This window comes from Mauremys reevesii, linkage group 6 (genome assembly GCF_016161935.1).
Source record: "Mauremys reevesii isolate NIE-2019 linkage group 6, ASM1616193v1, whole genome shotgun sequence".
Lineage (NCBI taxonomy): Eukaryota > Metazoa > Chordata > Testudines > Geoemydidae > Mauremys > Mauremys reevesii.
The window spans coordinates 75,614,900-75,632,596 of record NC_052628.1 but is presented as its reverse complement, the minus strand read 5'-3'; the positions used below and the strand labels follow the sequence as shown (position 1 = coordinate 75,632,596).

At 41.7% G+C, this 17,697-nt stretch overlaps 1 protein-coding gene across 1 annotated transcript in view; it reads left to right on the top strand.

Moving 5' to 3' along the window:
• MARCHF3 (membrane associated ring-CH-type finger 3) overlaps nucleotides 1-17,697 on the top strand; it is a 126,205-nt gene that overhangs the window by 91,128 nt on the left and 17,380 nt on the right. The window contains exons 3-4 of the mRNA XM_039544514.1: nucleotides 713-956; nucleotides 3,906-4,110. Coding sequence (XP_039400448.1) covers nucleotides 769-956; nucleotides 3,906-4,110 — 393 coding nt within the window. The 5' untranslated portion in view covers nucleotides 713-768. The remainder of the gene's footprint in view (nucleotides 1-712; nucleotides 957-3,905; nucleotides 4,111-17,697) is intronic.

The following is a 17,697-nucleotide window of genomic DNA, read 5'->3' as shown; positions in this document are numbered from 1 at the left end:
TTACCTCTCCTTGTGGCATGAATTATTACTGCATGCAAGCTATCATTAGGTGGGTGTGTGTTACGAATGCTTGGTATTTGTTGTTTCTCTATTCTGCTGTGTTGGTGAAGTAATGCGCTTAGCAATAATGGATTATTTTCACAGAGGGATTTCACAGAGTAGATTATCATATGCTTTCTCTTTCAAGACATAATCTTGTCAGTTTGTGGTCAGAGGCAAGTGTCAAGTTAAAATGAACCTAATACATTCATTTACAACACAGGCTAAAGAGACAGACAGACAAAAGGTTCCAATCTTTTCATTTCTCACCACCATGACTTTAAAAATCAACAGGGAAAAACAAAGGAAACCCAGTACGTGCAGCTGATTCCTAGATATGCACATTTCACAAGTTATTTTTCAACTATAAGTAGTATTTTAAGCTTTCTTTCAATACCAAGAGGTAGATAGGTTGGGGTTATTTTTTTCTTTTAAAAAAAATCTCTCTCATTTCATAGAGATCAATAGGACAGTTACACACACAGATGTGCCTGCTGCATTGTTATTAAATGCCACGGGTTCTTTTGTGTGTGTTTGTGTGTAAAATTTGTAAGAAGATAAGGTGCTACTCCAACCCTATTTCATTTTAACTAATGGGATGTTGGTTGCCTGTAATTTTGCATTCACTGTTAACAGCCCTGCTTTAATAAATTGTTTTCTGATCTGTTCCTAGATGGAAATCCTGTATGAATGTGAAAACCATTAGCAAAGTAATTGCTGTCTATTACCATGACAACCAGCCGCTGCAGTCACCTGCCTGAAGTCTTACCAGACTGCACCAGCTCAGCTGCTCCCCTAGTAAAGACGGTGGAGGAGTGTAGCAGTCTTGTGAATGGACAGCCGCAGTATGTCATGCAAGTTTCAGCCAAGGACGGGCAGCTTCTGTCAACAGTAGTAAGGACTCTTGCCACACAGAGGTACAGTAGTACCAAATAAAAAACAAAACATATCATTGATCATTAAACTGTTTTTAGCTTGGAAGTGCAGAAAGGGGCTAGAATTACAGTATTCAAGTCTGTGTCAGATGAGACCTATATAAAAAAAGCGAAGCACACGTACAGACTCAGTCATACCTGTTTCTATGACAATTAAGTAAAAAGCTAAAATTCATCATGTTTAGTTTTCTATTTTAAGTCACATACAGAAGAAGAAGAAGATAGTTGTGTTGCTGCTCGTGTAAGATTTACTACTGTGATAATTAAACTCACTCTAATTTTATCATCATCACCATCTCACCTTTTATAATTAAACTCTCATTATATTTTGATGCAAAAAAAATGTGGCAGTGCTGTCTGAAGATGCAGATGGTCAAGTGAATAAGTTTCAATAATTTCTCCCAATTTGTAAAAGGAAACTTCAGAATGTTACTCCTGATGACTTGTGAATGCTACTCATTACTTACTGATGAGAACACTCATTCCAGTGATGCTTCATACATGGGTTTCATCTCAAACGTGCACTGTCAGGGTACAGAATATTGCATACAGCATTCCTCTCCCTCCCTCTTTGTGAGCTGTTGCTAATACTGCTGTAACACATTTTGTTCAGACTGCCATTCCTAAACCATGCCACACGCTCTAACTCACTGAGCCGGCAAAGAATCTGTCTCTCATGAAGATTCACATGCAGGCTTTGTTGCCGGAGCCATTTCTCATGTTATTGATAGCAGTTTTTCATGCTGTTGATGCACACTGAGAGATTATGTGGCAAAATATATATTTGTCATATACTTTGACACCGCAAGCTGGGTGGGCTTTTTTGTTCTCTTAACACTTTAGTAAGAGAATCCATAAGGGTTTGACAGTATTCACACAGGAGATTTTGGGAAAAATTCTACTCTATTTCCTTGGTGACTTAAGAGTAGTTCTGGATTTACATCAGTGTAACAGAGCACAGAATCAAGCCCCCTGCATTGTTTAAAGGGGGATGTTGTTAACTTGCTGGGGTGTCATGTAAAAGTGTGTGTGTGTTTTTTTGGAGTGAAACAATTATTCCTTTCAGTTTTTTATCAAACTGAACTTACTAGCTCAGATCTGCACATAAAGTCATCACAAACACCACTGGGTTTTGTTTTTTTAATACACAGTGGGCCAGATTGTCCCTTTGCCTAGGCCACCTTTACACTTCACTGGATTTTACACTCGTGTAGTGAAAGAACCTGGCTCCATATACACAGGGCACCACTGAAAAGCAGCCAGAGCAGGGGTAGTGGGCAGCAGCAGCAACACATTGCACAATAATGAGGGGGGGAAATTTGGGTCAGTGACAGAGACAAAGGCACTATTCTTATAAGAAAGCCCTGTGAACCCAAAGCATCCATACAGAGTTGGCGTTTTCAAGGTCTCAGCCAAAAGATCCACACACATGAAAATGCAACTTATTCAATTTATCTGCCTTGGCCGGATGAACGGCTATGTTAATCCTGCTGGGATTTTAAATTGTGGGTCCAGGGAGTCCAAGCATTTCAAGGCTGATACTTAATCTGCCCCTCTAGCATGTTGCAGTTCTAGCATTTCAGGGATTTATTCTACTCTTAGTTACACATGTCTGTAGAAGGGAGAACTGAGTCCTTAAGCCTTTTGTAAAGAAGAGGTCCTCTTCCTCTCCCCCATCTGTGCCCCATCAAAAGCGATCCTTCTTTTGGCTGAGAAGAATCACACTGTTCCTTTCAGAACCCAATACTGGTGCTCCTTAGCTGGCCATAAGGAATTGCTCCAGATGTGTGGTGCTGCCGTCACCAGACCAGAGCATCCTGGATCTCTTTAGTGCCGTCACACTTGGCTTAGAGACTCTGCTCATATACTTGGCGGTGCCTGGTGCTGCCTGGAGGTCAGTTTGTGTCACAGGGTTATTGTTTCAGGCTAAATTAGAGTGTGTGTGTGTGTGTGTGTGTGTGCGCACGCGCATCTTATCCTGTAGTTCAGTGTCACAGATCATGACTAAGGCTATGATTTTGTCATGGAGGTCACGGACTTCCGTAACTTCCAAAGACCTCAGTGACTTCATCCCTGGCAGCTGGGAGCTGCAGGGTCCTGCCGCCTCCCGCAGCAGCAGAGATCTGTAAGATACCCTCGCTGCCTGAGGCAGAGGGCCCCCAAGCTCTCAGCTGCCATGGGCAGCGGGGATACCCGGAAGCTCCCAGCTGCCATGGGAGAGCTGGGGGATTCCCACAGTGCTCCCTGCTGCTGGGGGGGGGGGAGGGAAGGGGACCCTGCAGATCCTCTCTGCCACTGGTGGCAGGGACACCCTCGAGCTCTGAGCCCCCGTGGGTGGTGGGGGCCCCAGAACACCCAGCCACCCTGCAGCTGTCCAGTCTCTTCCTATAGTATCATGGATATTTTTAGTAAAAGTCAGGGGCTTCTGTGAATTTTTCTGTATTGCCCATGACCTGTCCTTGACTTTTACTAAAAATATCCATGATAAAATTCTAAATCATGACTAGTGTCCCTGTAACAGGCATCCACTTTGGGATACGCTGCTCCACTTAGAGATTTCTCCTGTAGTGTACTTCACTCCCCCTCCCCACCAAGTTTTTCCTGGTGTATGTCTTTCTCTACATTGTGGGAAATGATACATTTGTCAGTGTAAGTAAATTGTCTGTATATTCCCTTCTCCAATTATTAAGGACTTCCTTCCAGCTTGTCACTGTATAGACCAGAAGTAGCAGTACTTTTGAACAAGAATATCAAAGTGCCTTCAATCTTTAGCCTGGGGATCATGCTGTATGCTAATATATAAATAAGGATGAACTATATACACGCTGTGAACATCCCATCTTGTTATATTGGAACATAGGCTGAGAGAGAGAAATTAGGTGCTTTACAACCTAATATACTGACCAGCAACTTCCCTTTCTTGTTTGGCAGCCCTTTCAATGACAGGCCAATGTGCAGGATCTGCCACGAAGGCAGCAGTCAGGAAGACCTGCTCTCTCCATGTGAATGTACAGGAACCCTGGGGACTATTCATCGCAGCTGCCTGGAGCATTGGCTGTCCTCTTCGAATACCAGTTACTGTGAACTCTGCCACTTCAGGTTTGCAGTAGAGCGCAAACCCAGGCCATTAGTAGAGGTCAGTAAATGAGCCATGTCCTCAAAAGCTTAGTTTTAATGAGCAAGTGATGTGTGTTTTACAGTAGGGCCACAAAGCCTTTGCAGCTTCACTGAAGCAAAAGAAAGGCTGTGAATTTTGGACACTGGGAGGTGAGGGCATAACAAAACCTTCATTTTGAAGCAATCAGCTTGAGTGAGAAGAATGAAATGGATGGTTTTGCTTCACTGTAAACATCTAAACGAACATCATTTTGTGAACAGTTTGCCTCAAGTAGAAAATGCAGAGTATATCATTTTGGCTAGGCTGGGAGAGAGCCATCTAGAAAACAACTGACCAAAAAAAATAATCTATGGAATACTAGACAAACGTTACTTAGGATAATGAATATAGGTCAGGAATTAACGCACTTCCCGCCCCCCAAAATCTGGCTTCTGTTTTTAGCACCTAGAAAGGAATTGTTCTTGTTGGAGGTTTTACATTTTAGCACTTCTCAGATGACCCCTTTACCTCTCCTTGCCTGTGCACCAGACTACAGAGTAATATTGGGCAATCGTTTCCCCCTTATGTCAGTTAAAATGTGGCTATTGCCTACTGCAGTTGCTTTAATTAACATACAAAATTGCCTGGTCTTCTTGTGCTAAAAAGCAGTCAAGATATGGGTTTGATGTGGCTGATAAGCTTGCTTCTCCCTTATTTTGACTTCTAAAATATTGTGAAATTTGAATCCCTTTTGTAATTTAAACTGAATTGCTTCAAAATGAAGGTTTTGTTATTCTTGCACTTCTGCCCCTACCTCCCAAAATTCACAGCCTCTCTTTTGCTTGAGTGAAGCTGCAAAGTCTTTGAGTTCTTTATGAGAATAGTGAGAAACATCTTATTTCATGTTGATTGGGGACACAGAGATTCGATCAAGTGCTGTATGTGCTTTGTGGGGGGCTGATTTTGGATTGGTACTGTATGTTTACATGGAAAACTGACAATATAAATGGAAACAAATCCTTATTTTCATCTAATTCATAAGCAGCAGGAGGTGGATTCTGCATCCACCAATCCCATCATTTATCTGTTGAAAAAAAACTACATCGGGCCAATTGGGTGGGAGTGGGAGATCTTTTCCAGGGACTACCAGTGATGCTTTGTGTTGGACCAGTTTTAAACAGCAGCTTCTTTAGTCTTTCTTGGGTTCAGCAAAGCAAAGATCTTCTGCTAGGTTGTATATGTTCAGTACTGAATACTAGGAGCTATGGTGTTGTCAAGTTATAATGGGAGGGGGAGGAAATCCTTTTCTCTGGCCCAATCCTATCCCCTGTTTTCCAGTGGCTTGTCTGAGCAACTGAACGAGACTCAAGCCTCACAGTTTGAGAAATGCTGATTTTGGATGTTCCCAGACTAACAATGACTATTAGCAAAATCATCATAATTGGGCTATACTCAATAAAGGTGACATTTTCTTATCAACCCACTCTGATCCTGAATCAAGCAAGGTGCAACAAAATAGATCTGTTTGTGGTTTGAGGTCCCTACCATTGTGAATTTGCCTCCTAAGGAACAAGATGAATGACCTTGAGACCGTGTGAAATAAACAGCTAGATTTTAGGGTCCAGCCTGTTTCAACTTTGTCCTCACAATGACTGCTCATGAAATTTTCTTTGTACAAATGGAGCGTGACATTTTTTCAGAGTTAATGATGATAGCACAACTTGACAGTGAAATCTAATTCTTTCAGAGCTGGAGGAGGCTAGCTGTTCAATCTTCCATGCTGAAGTGACCCCTCTCTCTCAAATTGTTACTTTTTGTTAAAAAGAGAGAGGGAAAAAAAAGTCTTTGGCTTCTCAGTTAAAGGAGAACTAAGAATCAGGTCCAAGCACATTTCAAAACAGTACATGTTGCTAGTTACCATTTTACTTTTTACTATGCAATGTTTACTTGATCCTTAACAACCACCTCCCAAAGTTTTTATAGGGTGATCAACAGTGACGTGAAGGAAAGAGCATAATGAATGCACCATAGTTTAAATCCTCACTTAAGCTCAAACCACTTTTTTGATGCAAGATCCTATGAATTAAAATTGGAAGGAACAAAGTAATAAAAAGGGAAAATATATGTGGATTTTGAGCAAAAGGACAAATCCAAATAGAATATATCACAAGTTACCTTTATTTCTATTAATATCATTATCATGAGTATAATCTAAACTTAAAAGTTTAATATATTGCTTCTTGAAAACAGTGCACATACCTAGTCTAACCTAACGATTTTTCCATAAAGAAAAACTGAATCTTCTTCCCACTAGAAGAAATGTTAAACCATTTTCTTAGAAAGAAGCTAAGAAAAGGGCCTGGATTATATCCTCTGTATTCATCCCACTCCCAATTTGAGCACTGCCTGTTATACTGCTTAACCATGGAAGGAAAATGGTTTAACAAAAACAAACAGATATTTAGCTTGCCTGAGCTGAAACTTTCGCACACCTGAAGACTACTCAAGCTCTCAACACCCTAGAGAAGAACTGAGCAACAAGCGGTTTGGCTGCTCATTCCACCAGATTGCTCCCCTGTGCACTTTATTATTCTAGCTCCAGAAGATTCCTCTGCATTTTAATGATGTGATCAGAACAGGATTCACTATATTTTTCAGTATTGTTAGTAATTTCTTAAAAAAAACAAAAAAAACCCAAAACAAAAATTCCCTCATTTGTCAGAAGATGGATTGGCTTCGCCTTGAAAAACATTTCTTCTCACAGTGAAAAGTAAGAGCCATGCTACACCTGATACCAGACACTGTCAGATTTAAGATGCTGAAACTCTAGTATTACTCTGGACATAGAAGAAATCCATTATGTGATAGTTGATGTGTGTGGATCTGATGTATTTTGTGACCAACTGGAGGGATCTCAAACAAATGAGGGGGTGGGCAAACTACGGGATTGCCCCCCGTGGTGCCACAGGCCCCACGCCATTCTCAGCAGCGGCCGGCCCAACATCCCCGCAGCCTCCGGGCTCTTGCCTCCAGGCACTGCCCCCAGCAGCTCCTACTGGTCGGGAATGAGGAACCATGGCCAATGGGAGCTTCAGGGGAGGTACTTGGAGGCAAGGACAGCGCATGCGGAGCCCTCCATCCCCACTCCTTCAGGGGCTGCAGCACTTCCTGGAGCAGCATGGGGCTGGGGACATGGCAGGCATGCAGGGAGCCTGCCCTGGCTCCGGTGCGTGCCACTGCCACCCCAGAGCCCAAACCCCTCCTGCACCCCACTCCCCAACTACCTGCACTAAGCCCCCTGCCTGCACCGTGCACACCTCCAGCACCCCAACCCCCTGCCCTGAGCCCCCTCCCGCAGTCTGCACCCCTCCTGCACCCCTGCTCTGAGCCCCTTCCTCCACTCTGCACCCCAAATCCCTGCCCTCAGCCCCCTCATACGCCCTGCACCTCTCCTCTGCCCCAATCCCTTGTCCTGAGCCCCTTTCTGCACACCCCCTCCCACACCCCACACTCTCTCCTGCACCCCAACTCCCTGCCCCAGCCCTGCATACAATTTCCCCACCCAGATGTGGCCCTCAGCCCAAAAAGTTTGCCCACCCTTGATCTAATAGAACAAAAGCAAAAGTAAATTTACTTAGGGTGCGATCCTCAAAGATCCTTAGGTGCCTGAGTCCTGCTTGTAGGTACCACTGTGATCTGCAGAACTCCCGCTTGGCAGCCACCTACCCACATAGGTCCCTAAATTCACTTGGTGCCACAGGCCCTGACTTTCCTATGTGCCAGGGGGTACTAGACCCCCGGCTCTACCCCAGGCCCCACCCCCAATCCACCCCTGCCACTGGGCTCACTGTTGCCTTACTCTAAACGCCCGGGTGCTTATCTACAGCGTAAGCCCCAGAGCGATGCACAAACTAGGGAAGGTAGGTGTTTGGCCACCTAAGTCACGTGTGGGAGCCTAATCTGGTTGGCTGCCTCTAAGCACACCTATTAGATCAGGCCCCTCGGAGAGTTCACACAAAGCAGCCAGGGCAAAAAACCCTCCCTTATAACCTTTAGCCTAGTGAATTAGGGTACTCACTCAGAATGTGGGAGATCTCTGGTTCAAGTCCCCATTACTCCTAAGGAAGAAAAGGGATTTGAACAGGGATTGGCCACCTCTCAGGTGAATGCCCTAGCCACATGGCTTCCTACCCAGTAGGGATTTTAACATATGTGCTGCCTCCCCATTTCCTGCTCTATGCTTGACTCTCTTAGCTTGTTGAACAGTAGATTTAGAAGAGAGCCATAGGGTCAGCTGAAATGTGCAATAAGTTATTAAGAAATAAGATTTGGAAAACAAATTCAGAAGAAAAGTTTCACGTGATGTTTTGATCTTCCTTTGGGATCAAAAAGGCACGGGAGTATTTTTCATGGTGAGAGAGATTAGATTTCCTCATTTCTTTTTCCTTTAACAGACCCAGCTGCTTGATAAGAATTGTATGAACAATTTAAAAGGAATTTGTTCTCTACAGGCTGTGAAGGTTTTAGCCAAATTGAAACTGGGACCTGTTTTCACATATTTCAGTTATAAAAATGAGTGAGAGAAACAGTAAGTTACCTGATGGACAAGTATTTTTAAGGTGCTTTTGTTTTATCATATAGAAAACTTTTTAAAGAGTGCCAAAGACCCAGCATGTTTTATGTAGCGCTATACAGCAGCACTGCAGAGTTCATCTTGCTACACTGAAACATCTTTGTACCTTTTTTTAAATTACAGCTCACTGGACAAGCACACCATGACTGTGCCCTTTTATCTGTTGTTCTGTAGAACATCCAGGACTTAGCTAACACCTTCTGATACTTAAATCAGATCCATGTAGTATTTTCCTGCCTACAGAATAGTCAATGCTGTATTTCCATCAGCACAGACAGCTAATAATTCAAGGGAGCACCCTGGGCACAGGCATCTGTTCAAAGAACTAGCATTTTTTACACCTAACTATTACAATGTTATGATAGTGAAGCCTTAGTCAGAAGAAAGACTGAGTTTAGAAGATAATACAGGGAGCCACCTCAAACAGATTGTTACCTGTATTTAAACAAAAAGTATAATGCATCGAGATTCTGCTCAGTCAAGCTCCAGCTATGTTCCGCTGAGGATATGTAATGTCATCTTTTTCCTCTTGTGTCAGTTTAATGCCCACCATGGCAACAGCAATAGATAAAATACTGAAAATGCATCCAAATACAGTAGGAGGGTGCAAGGAAAGCAGACACATTAGTGCATAAACATGGGGAGACTGGAAATTTAAAAGCATTTTGTGTGCACCATATGGATCTGAGTAGCATTGCCTTTAAAGCCCTGGAAAGTATGTCTCATCTTAACAACAGAAATTAGGATAATGATGTATTCTGATTTACAGTTTTATTTGCTACATTCCCTCTTGAATTTAAATTTACACTACACTTTGACTGTGGACTTAGAAACTATTGCCATATTTTAAATCAGCCCAGTTGAAATAGCACTTTAGATATTGGTATTAATTGGTTAATTTAAAAAAAAAAGAAACATAAGTAAACAGTGTGGGCTAGTGAAGAATCAAGTAAAGATAACATTAACATAGTAATATTAGATGGATGTGAACTTCTTATTCTCTGCCAGCCCATCGTTAGCAATGGAGCTTGTGATAGGAAAAAACTAGCTCTGGGCATGAAAGGATTAAGATGAGTTTGCATAATAATTAAAAACTTTTAGAAGCTTTGCGCTGAAATGTGAATTGACTTTCTGTGCAGGGCTTTGAGCCTTGCTCTCTTTTTATCCTTTGGGGTTCTTTCTATGCATTTTATCTCTCTGCTGCTCAATGAAGCAGAAGGTTAGTATTCAGTTTTTGGAACAGAGGAACACCAGGAGTTGTTTAACAAAGTTAGCAAAAGGATAACTCTCAAGACCAGAAGGAAAATATTTCAGATGCATGGTCTACAACAAGCAGCATTCAATTCAGTCTGAAAAGTCAAAGAACCTGTATCTGGCAACACAGCATTAGGGCAAGAGAGCAGATAACTTCATTACATAGTTCTAAAGGGAATAAAGGATGTGCTGCAAGATTATTTGAACTCCTTTCAAAGAGAAGGAAAGGGAGCACAGAAAGAACTGGCAAGAGAAAAAATGATCATGGACAACTAATGTATTTGCTTGAAACAGAGATTGACTCAGTGTGCTAAGAAGCAAAGAGGGGTATAACAGCTAACCCTGATTAACCTGCGCTAAGTAACTATGCAGTAATAAGACACTTGGGTTGAAATCCTGGCTCAGTGAACTCAATTGAAATTTTGCGTTTGATTTCAGTGGGACCAGGATTCCACCCCAGGGGCCTGATTCTTGAATCCACACAGGCAGTGTAAAGCAGCTGTAAACCTGGTGCTTTGGACACTTCAGAATTCCCCTTGAAATAAAAAGAATGAGAGGTACAGTACCACTGTAACAGCCTTGTCACCTTCCCTCCCGCCAGACTCCTCTGCCACAAAGAGATGACAGAGGAAAAAGGTGTGGTAGGGGTGATTTTATGTCCCAGTCATCCCCACCTATGGGGATGGCCCCTTAGGCATATTTTCAAGCAGCATTGCAGTTTCAGTGGTCTTAATTTAAGGTGCATGTTTAATTTATGAGTATTATTAAGAGAAATCTAGCTCAACATACAGCTTTCATTTACTGCTAAGGTAATAAACGCTTCAGCGTCCTAACTCCCCCCCACACACACATCTCTTTTAGTTGTGTGTATACCATTTACTAGTCACTCTCAATGGGGAGTAATCTAGATAAATCTTAAACAAGTCAGAGGCTCAGGCAACTTGGAACAACAGAAAAAGTAACTCTCGTATTAGTTACAGAAGTCTGTTGTTACAGAATTTTTCTCTTCTGACTTTCCTCAACCCCTTTTTGGCCCTCTTGTAGTACTTGGGTGTAGGATATGAATGAGGGACAGGAAAAGCCAATGTGGGGGGACGGCTCAGAATACTTACCAGAGAGGGAGAGGCAAAATGTGACCCTTAAGGCTACAGTTGCTTGCCTTTTAAATTTGGGAGAGACAACTACTAGAAATGAATGCTGGGAAATGTTCCTGTAAGAAGCAACTCCTATAAGAAGCATTTAGTCCCAACCAGGCAATCGCAGAGAAAGCAACTCCTATAGAAGGGATTGCAGCCTTTCTTTAAGGATTAGGGATTGAGCTGGAAGATAGTGGGCTTTCAAAGGCACAACTCCTTGTGTTTGAAATTATTATGTTAATATGTTTTCTCCAGATGTTATGATTCTCCAATAAAAACCTAGGTTGCAAATGGGACACTGCAAGTGTCCAAAACAATGTTTGCTACTGCCCTATCACATGGGGCCAGATGTTTCCTTTTGCTAGGAAAAAAAAAGTGCTGAAGGTGACAGTTGTATTGTCTCTGCTGGTTGCCCAACTTCTATCCAACTATCCCTACTAGTTTCTATAGATCTGAGTTTACAGATCACACTTGCATAACACAGAGAGTTCATCTGTTAGCTGGCTCCATACACAGATGTGGAGCTAGATGCATCCCATTTAGTCTGTCACGATCTGAGTTTGAAACACAAAACATGATTCTTGGCAATTCTAGCCCACGTGCTTACTTTTGTTTTCCTAGCTGGGAATAGCAGTATCCAAACTGTATTTTTGCTTATGCCAAAAAAAACAGTGGTTCCAACAAAGTAATCAAAGGGGTTTTCCCCCAGATATGGTTTGAAACGTTTTATTTACTACAATTGTCACCTCAAATATGAACCAAGAGTGGAGAATAAGAAGGCTGCTTATAGCAGCAAATTAGGGAAGATAATATTGTTTTCTTAGGGCTGGAAGAAGCTGCATAGATTTTTATGCAGCTGTTGAGTAACCCACTGTTGGTTTCCCTATTCTATCATTACAGTGCTTCTAAACACAAATTTTGTAACCTAGGACTAGGATATAGAACACACCTGAGATTTTATAGTGCCGTATGTTGGCAGAGTGAGTTGCATGTCAGCTTTTAAGTTGTGCCACGACACTAATACCTTGCAGCATTGCAGCTGCAGAGCTAGTTACTTACATACAATCATAGGGTCGGCTGCCATTGAAGTCCCTGATAAAACTTCCATTTCAAAAGGTCAGGCTCTGCAGCCGACCGAGATGCTTCAGCCTGCTCCCTTGGTAGGCTAGAGCACTTCTCAGTTGCTCTTACTATAAAGAGTATTTTTTCTAGCACAAACCTTTCACTTCAAGCCATTGCTCCATCTGTCTACAGAGGCCATAAATAATTCCCTTCCTTCATCAATAGTTACTTTGATGGTATTTGATAGACTATGATCACGTTCCGTCTAAGTAGTTTCTAAATTCTATACATTTAGCTCCCTCAATCTCTCTTCATGCAGGATTCCTGTGAACTGATCCTTGTATCAAATTTGTTCCCATTCTTTGTGTTTTTCTTCTCTCATGTGCTTCCTAAACAGGCATATCATTCCAGGTGTATACACACTAGGGCTATGTAGAGTGATACTACTAGCTCTGCATGTTATCCCTTTATATACTCCAAAAGGAAAGTGACTTTATTTAAAAAAAAAAAAACAAGGTCATTAAGGTCCAGAGCTTGCAATATGCCTGTGTTGAGCTCAATGGGCTGCCCATGTGAAGCTCATAGCAGAACTGGAGCTGGGCAGTGTAGTTAACTATTTGTCATTTACAAGGCTCAGGCATTTAAAGAAATGAAACAGAGTAAAGGACATCAGCTCTTACACTACCCATGTAATAAAAAAAATTCTCAACAATTGAGAAAAAATGCAAATGGCATTTGTTTCCCCTTTAGAGAAGTAGCCGTGGTTTGTTCACAGTTCAGCAACGAAAATATGCTCTATTGCCTTGGCTAGTCTCCATCAACTTCATCTACACATAATCCAGTCCAGTTTTCAGATAAAAAGCAGTTTCATAAATATATTATTCTTCCTTCTCTTAAAACTGCCTCCTGCTTGAGCCAATGTCAGAATTTACCAATGTGTCAGTTTTTGTGCTGTAATTAACTGGGCAGATAGGCACAAATAAACTGACACTTTGCAAATATTTCCAAAAGAAAACATTTTTAGTGATCACATTGTCTTGTAACTCCACAGTGTTCTTACTCAGCTCCCTCCAAATACACAGAAAACGTTCTCACTGGGAATAAGACAAACCTAAAAATATGAAAACATGAGGTTTTTTAAATTGGGGGGGCGGGTTGGATTTAGACTGAAGCACAGCCTTATAACAGAAGTATAGTTGCAGACTTATATTTGAAGAGACTATTGCTTTGCCATAATAAAACTACATACAGCTGCAAAGCCTTAAACCCTTACCTCCACTTCCAGAAGCACAGGCCCTCTATTAACTGCACTAAAGGGACCTGTTTGTTAGTTGTCACCAACACACTTCCTAAAGTGAAACAATCCCATTGAGATTAACATGTTCACAGATCTACCTAGTGTCAATCTTTACATTAAAGGCAAAACCCTTCCCATTTACCTTGACAAAAGGAGGGACTAACCACAACAAAAAATTGTTAACTTTGCCTGATTGCAATCTGCTTTCTACAAGTATAGCTAGTGTCTCAGCTTTCAAGGAGCATGAGCTACTTTTTAGCTGAAGGGAAACAAGTTTCAGGAAAAAAAGGCAAAGATTCGGGGTAGATATTTAAGTACCTGTAACTCAGCTTGGTGGATTTTCCTCAAAGATTGTAGGATCTTCTTTGCCTCCAGAGTATGTCTGGCAATATTCCAAGCCAAAGTTATAGGGGAACCAAAATAGAGCTTTATAATGGAAGCTGACTGCAACCTTAGGCCCTGATCCTGAAAACACTTAGGCATGTCATTAACTTGAGCAAGTGAGTCATCTAATTGAAGTTAAGCATGTGAGTAAATGTTTGCCCATTGGGGGCCTTAACTCTGGAGAGGCTACTATCAATGCTCTTTCTACTGGCAGCTGGTATTTATTTAGTTTGCTATTGCCCGCCCCCTCACCAAAGTATGCCTAAAATACAGCTTCCAGATATGTCTCCAGTTTCTGCTGATTTCCTTTTCCTAAGTATAGGACTTCAAGATCATGACACATACCACAAAATGCCTCAAGCCCAATCTGACATTTCAGGAACACAGTTCTGTGTTTTGTGATGTTTGCTCAGACATGATTGTGACGTTGCAGTCTATATGGTTTCATAAAAATGTTAAAGAGTGAATATAATGTAACTGGAATATGTTTCATGCAAAAGGTCTTTTGTAAGGTATCATTACAAAGCTTATAATCTACTGAATGTGATCATCCTATTTGTATAAATGTACCACTCTTGTATCTGAAACTAGAAATATGAAATATAACTCTGAGGGCCTATTGTAATTATGCATAGTGTGGGCCATTAATGGTTCTTTGGAATCTTGATGACCCCCATTAACCAGGACAATTGTCTGCAGATGGCTGTGTTTTACCTGTAAGTCTTCCTGTATGTGTGTATGCTGGCAAGTGGGCAATGAAGTCTTGCAGTGACGTGATCATGTCACCTGAACTAGAATCCATCTTCAACCTGGTGTCTTTCCATTGAGAAGGAGGGGGTGGGAACCCAGAGAGGGACAAAGGATTCCTGCCTTATGCAAAAGATATATAAAGGAGTGGAAGAGAACAAAGTGGAGAGAGGAGCCATCATGAAGAATCCCCTAGCTACCACCTGAGCTGGAACAAGAACTGTACCGGGGAAAGAATTGTGCCTAGGCCTGGAAGGTGTCCAGTCTGAGGAAAATACTTACTTGAAGCATCTCTGAGGGTGAGATTATCTGTCTTCAGTTTGATTAGACATAGATTTGCACGTTTTGTTTTATTTTGCTTGGTAACTTACTTTGTTTTGTCTGTTACTACTTGGAACCATTAAATCCTACTTTCTGTATTTAATAAAATCACTTTTTACTTAGACTCATAGACTTTAAGGTCAGAAGGGACCATTATGATCATCTAGTCTGACTTCCTGCACAACGCAGGCCACAGAATCTCACCATCCACTTCTATAACAAACCCCTAACCTACGTCTGAGTTATTGAAGTCCTCAAATTGTGGTTTGAAGACCTCAAGCTGCAGAGAATCCTCCAGCAAGTGACCCGCCCCATGCTGCAGAGGAAGGCGAAAAACCTCCAGGGCCTCTGCCAATTTGCCCTGGAGGAAAATTCCTTCCTGACCCCAAATGTGGTGATCAGTTAAACCCTGAGCATATGGGCAAGACTCACCAGCCAGCACCCAGGAAAGAATTCTCTGTAGTAACTCGGATCCCAACCCATCTAACATCCCATCACAGACCACTGGGCATACTTACCTGCTAATAATCAAAGATCAATTGCCAAATTAATTGCCAAAGTTAGGCTATCCCATCATACCATCCCCTCCATAAACTTATCAAGCTTAGTCTTGAAGCCAGATATGTCTTTTGCCCCCACTACTCCCCTTGGAAGGCTGTTCCAGAACTTCACTCCTCTAATGGTTAGAAACCTTTGTCTAATTCAAGTCTAAACTTTCTAGTGTTCAGTTTATATCCATTTGTTCTTGTGTCCACATTGGTACTAAGCTTAAATAATTCCTCTCCCTCTCTAATATTAATCCCTCTGATATATTTATAAAGAGTAATCATATCCCCCCTCAACCTTCTTTTGGTTAGGTTAAACAAGCCAAGCTCTTTGAGTCTCCTTTCATAAGACAGGTTTTCCATTCCTCGGATCATCCTAGTAGCCCATCTCTGAACCTGTTCCAGTTTGAATTCATCCTCCTCAAACACTGGAGACCAGAACTGCACACAGTATTCCAGATGAGGTCTCACCAGTGCCTTATATAACGGTACTAACACCTCCTTATCTTTGCTGGAAATACCTCGCCTGATGCATCCTAAAACCGCATTAGCTTTTTTAACGGACATATCACATTGGCGGCTCATAGTCATCCTGTGATCAACCAATACTCCAAGGTCCTTCTCCTCCTCCATTACTTCCAACTGATGCGTCCCCAATTTATAACTAAAATTCTTGTTATTAATCCCTAAATGCATGACCTTGCACTGTTCACTATTAAATTTAATCTTATTACTATTACTCCAGTTTACAAGGTCATCCAGATCTTCCTGTATGATATCCCGGTCCTTCTCTGTGTTAGCAATACCTCCCAGCTTTGTGTCATCTGCCAACTTTATTAGCACATTCCCGCTTTTTGTGCCAAGGTCAGTAATAAAAAGGCTAAATAAGATTGGTCCCAAAACTGATCCCTGAGGAACTCCACTAGTAACCTCCTTCCAGCCTGACAGTTCACCTTTCAGTAGGACCCATTGTAGTCTCCCCTTTAACCAGTTCCTTATCCACCTTTCAATTTTCATATTGATCCCCATCATTTCCAATTTAACTAATAATTCCCCATGTGGAACCGTGTCAATTGCCTTACTGAAATCAAGGTAAATTAGATCCACTGCATTTCCTTTGTCTAAAAAATCTGTTACCCTCTCAAAGAAGGAGATCAGGTTGGTTTGGCACGATCTACCTTTTGTGAAACCATGTTGTATTTTGTCCCAATTACCATTGACCTCAATGTCTTTAACTACTTTCTCCTTCAAAATTTTTTCCAGGACCTTACATACTGCTGATGTCAAACTAACAGGCCTATAGTTACTTGGATCACCTTTTTTCCCTTTCTTAAAAATAGGAACTGTTAGCAATTCTCCAGTCGTACGGTACAACCCCTGAGTTTACTGATTCATTAAAAATTCTTGCCAATGGGCTTGCAATTTCATGTGCCAGTTCCTTTAATATTCTTGGATGAAGATTATCTGGGCCCTCTGATTTTGTCCCATTAAGCTGTTCGAGTTTGGCTTCTACCTCGGATGTGGTAATATCTACCTTCATATCCTCATTCCCATTTGTCATCCTTCCATTATCCCTAAGCTCCTCTGTCATAGGTTTGTTCCCCACTTTGAACTTTAGCGTCCAAAAGTTGGGGACCTGCATGGATCCTTCTAAGCTTAAATTCTAACTTAGATCTGGTAACACTGCCACCAGCCAAAAATATAGTGTTTTGGCACACTCTCTGTTCCCCCAAACCTTTCCCTGGGGAACACAGATCCAAACTCCTGGGATCTTAACACAAAGGGAAATAAACCATTCCCCCTCCCAGACTTTCCCTCCCTTGGTCGTCAGGGAAAACTTCTTTGATTCAAACTCCTTGAATCTAAAACAGAGGGATTCACCTTCCCCCCTCCTCTCTTCCCCCCACCTATCCCTGGTGAGTCAGACTAATCCCCTGGGGTCTCAAACAAGGGAAAAATCAAACAGGTTCTTAAAAAGAAAAGCTTTTAATTAGAGAAAAAAAAAGAAAAGGTAAAATTTAGCTCTGTAAAATCCAGATGGAAGTTTACAGGGTACAGCTTATGAAACTAGAGAGCTAGCATCAGTACAAATACAGCAAAGAGGTAAAATATTGTTTCAGCAAACACACATTTGCAAATACAGAAATTAATCAAAAGACTAATTCGCCTTTCTAATACTCACTATACTAAATAGAAGAGAATATTTCAGGAAGCTTGGAGAGCCTGGATATATGTCTGGCCCCTCTT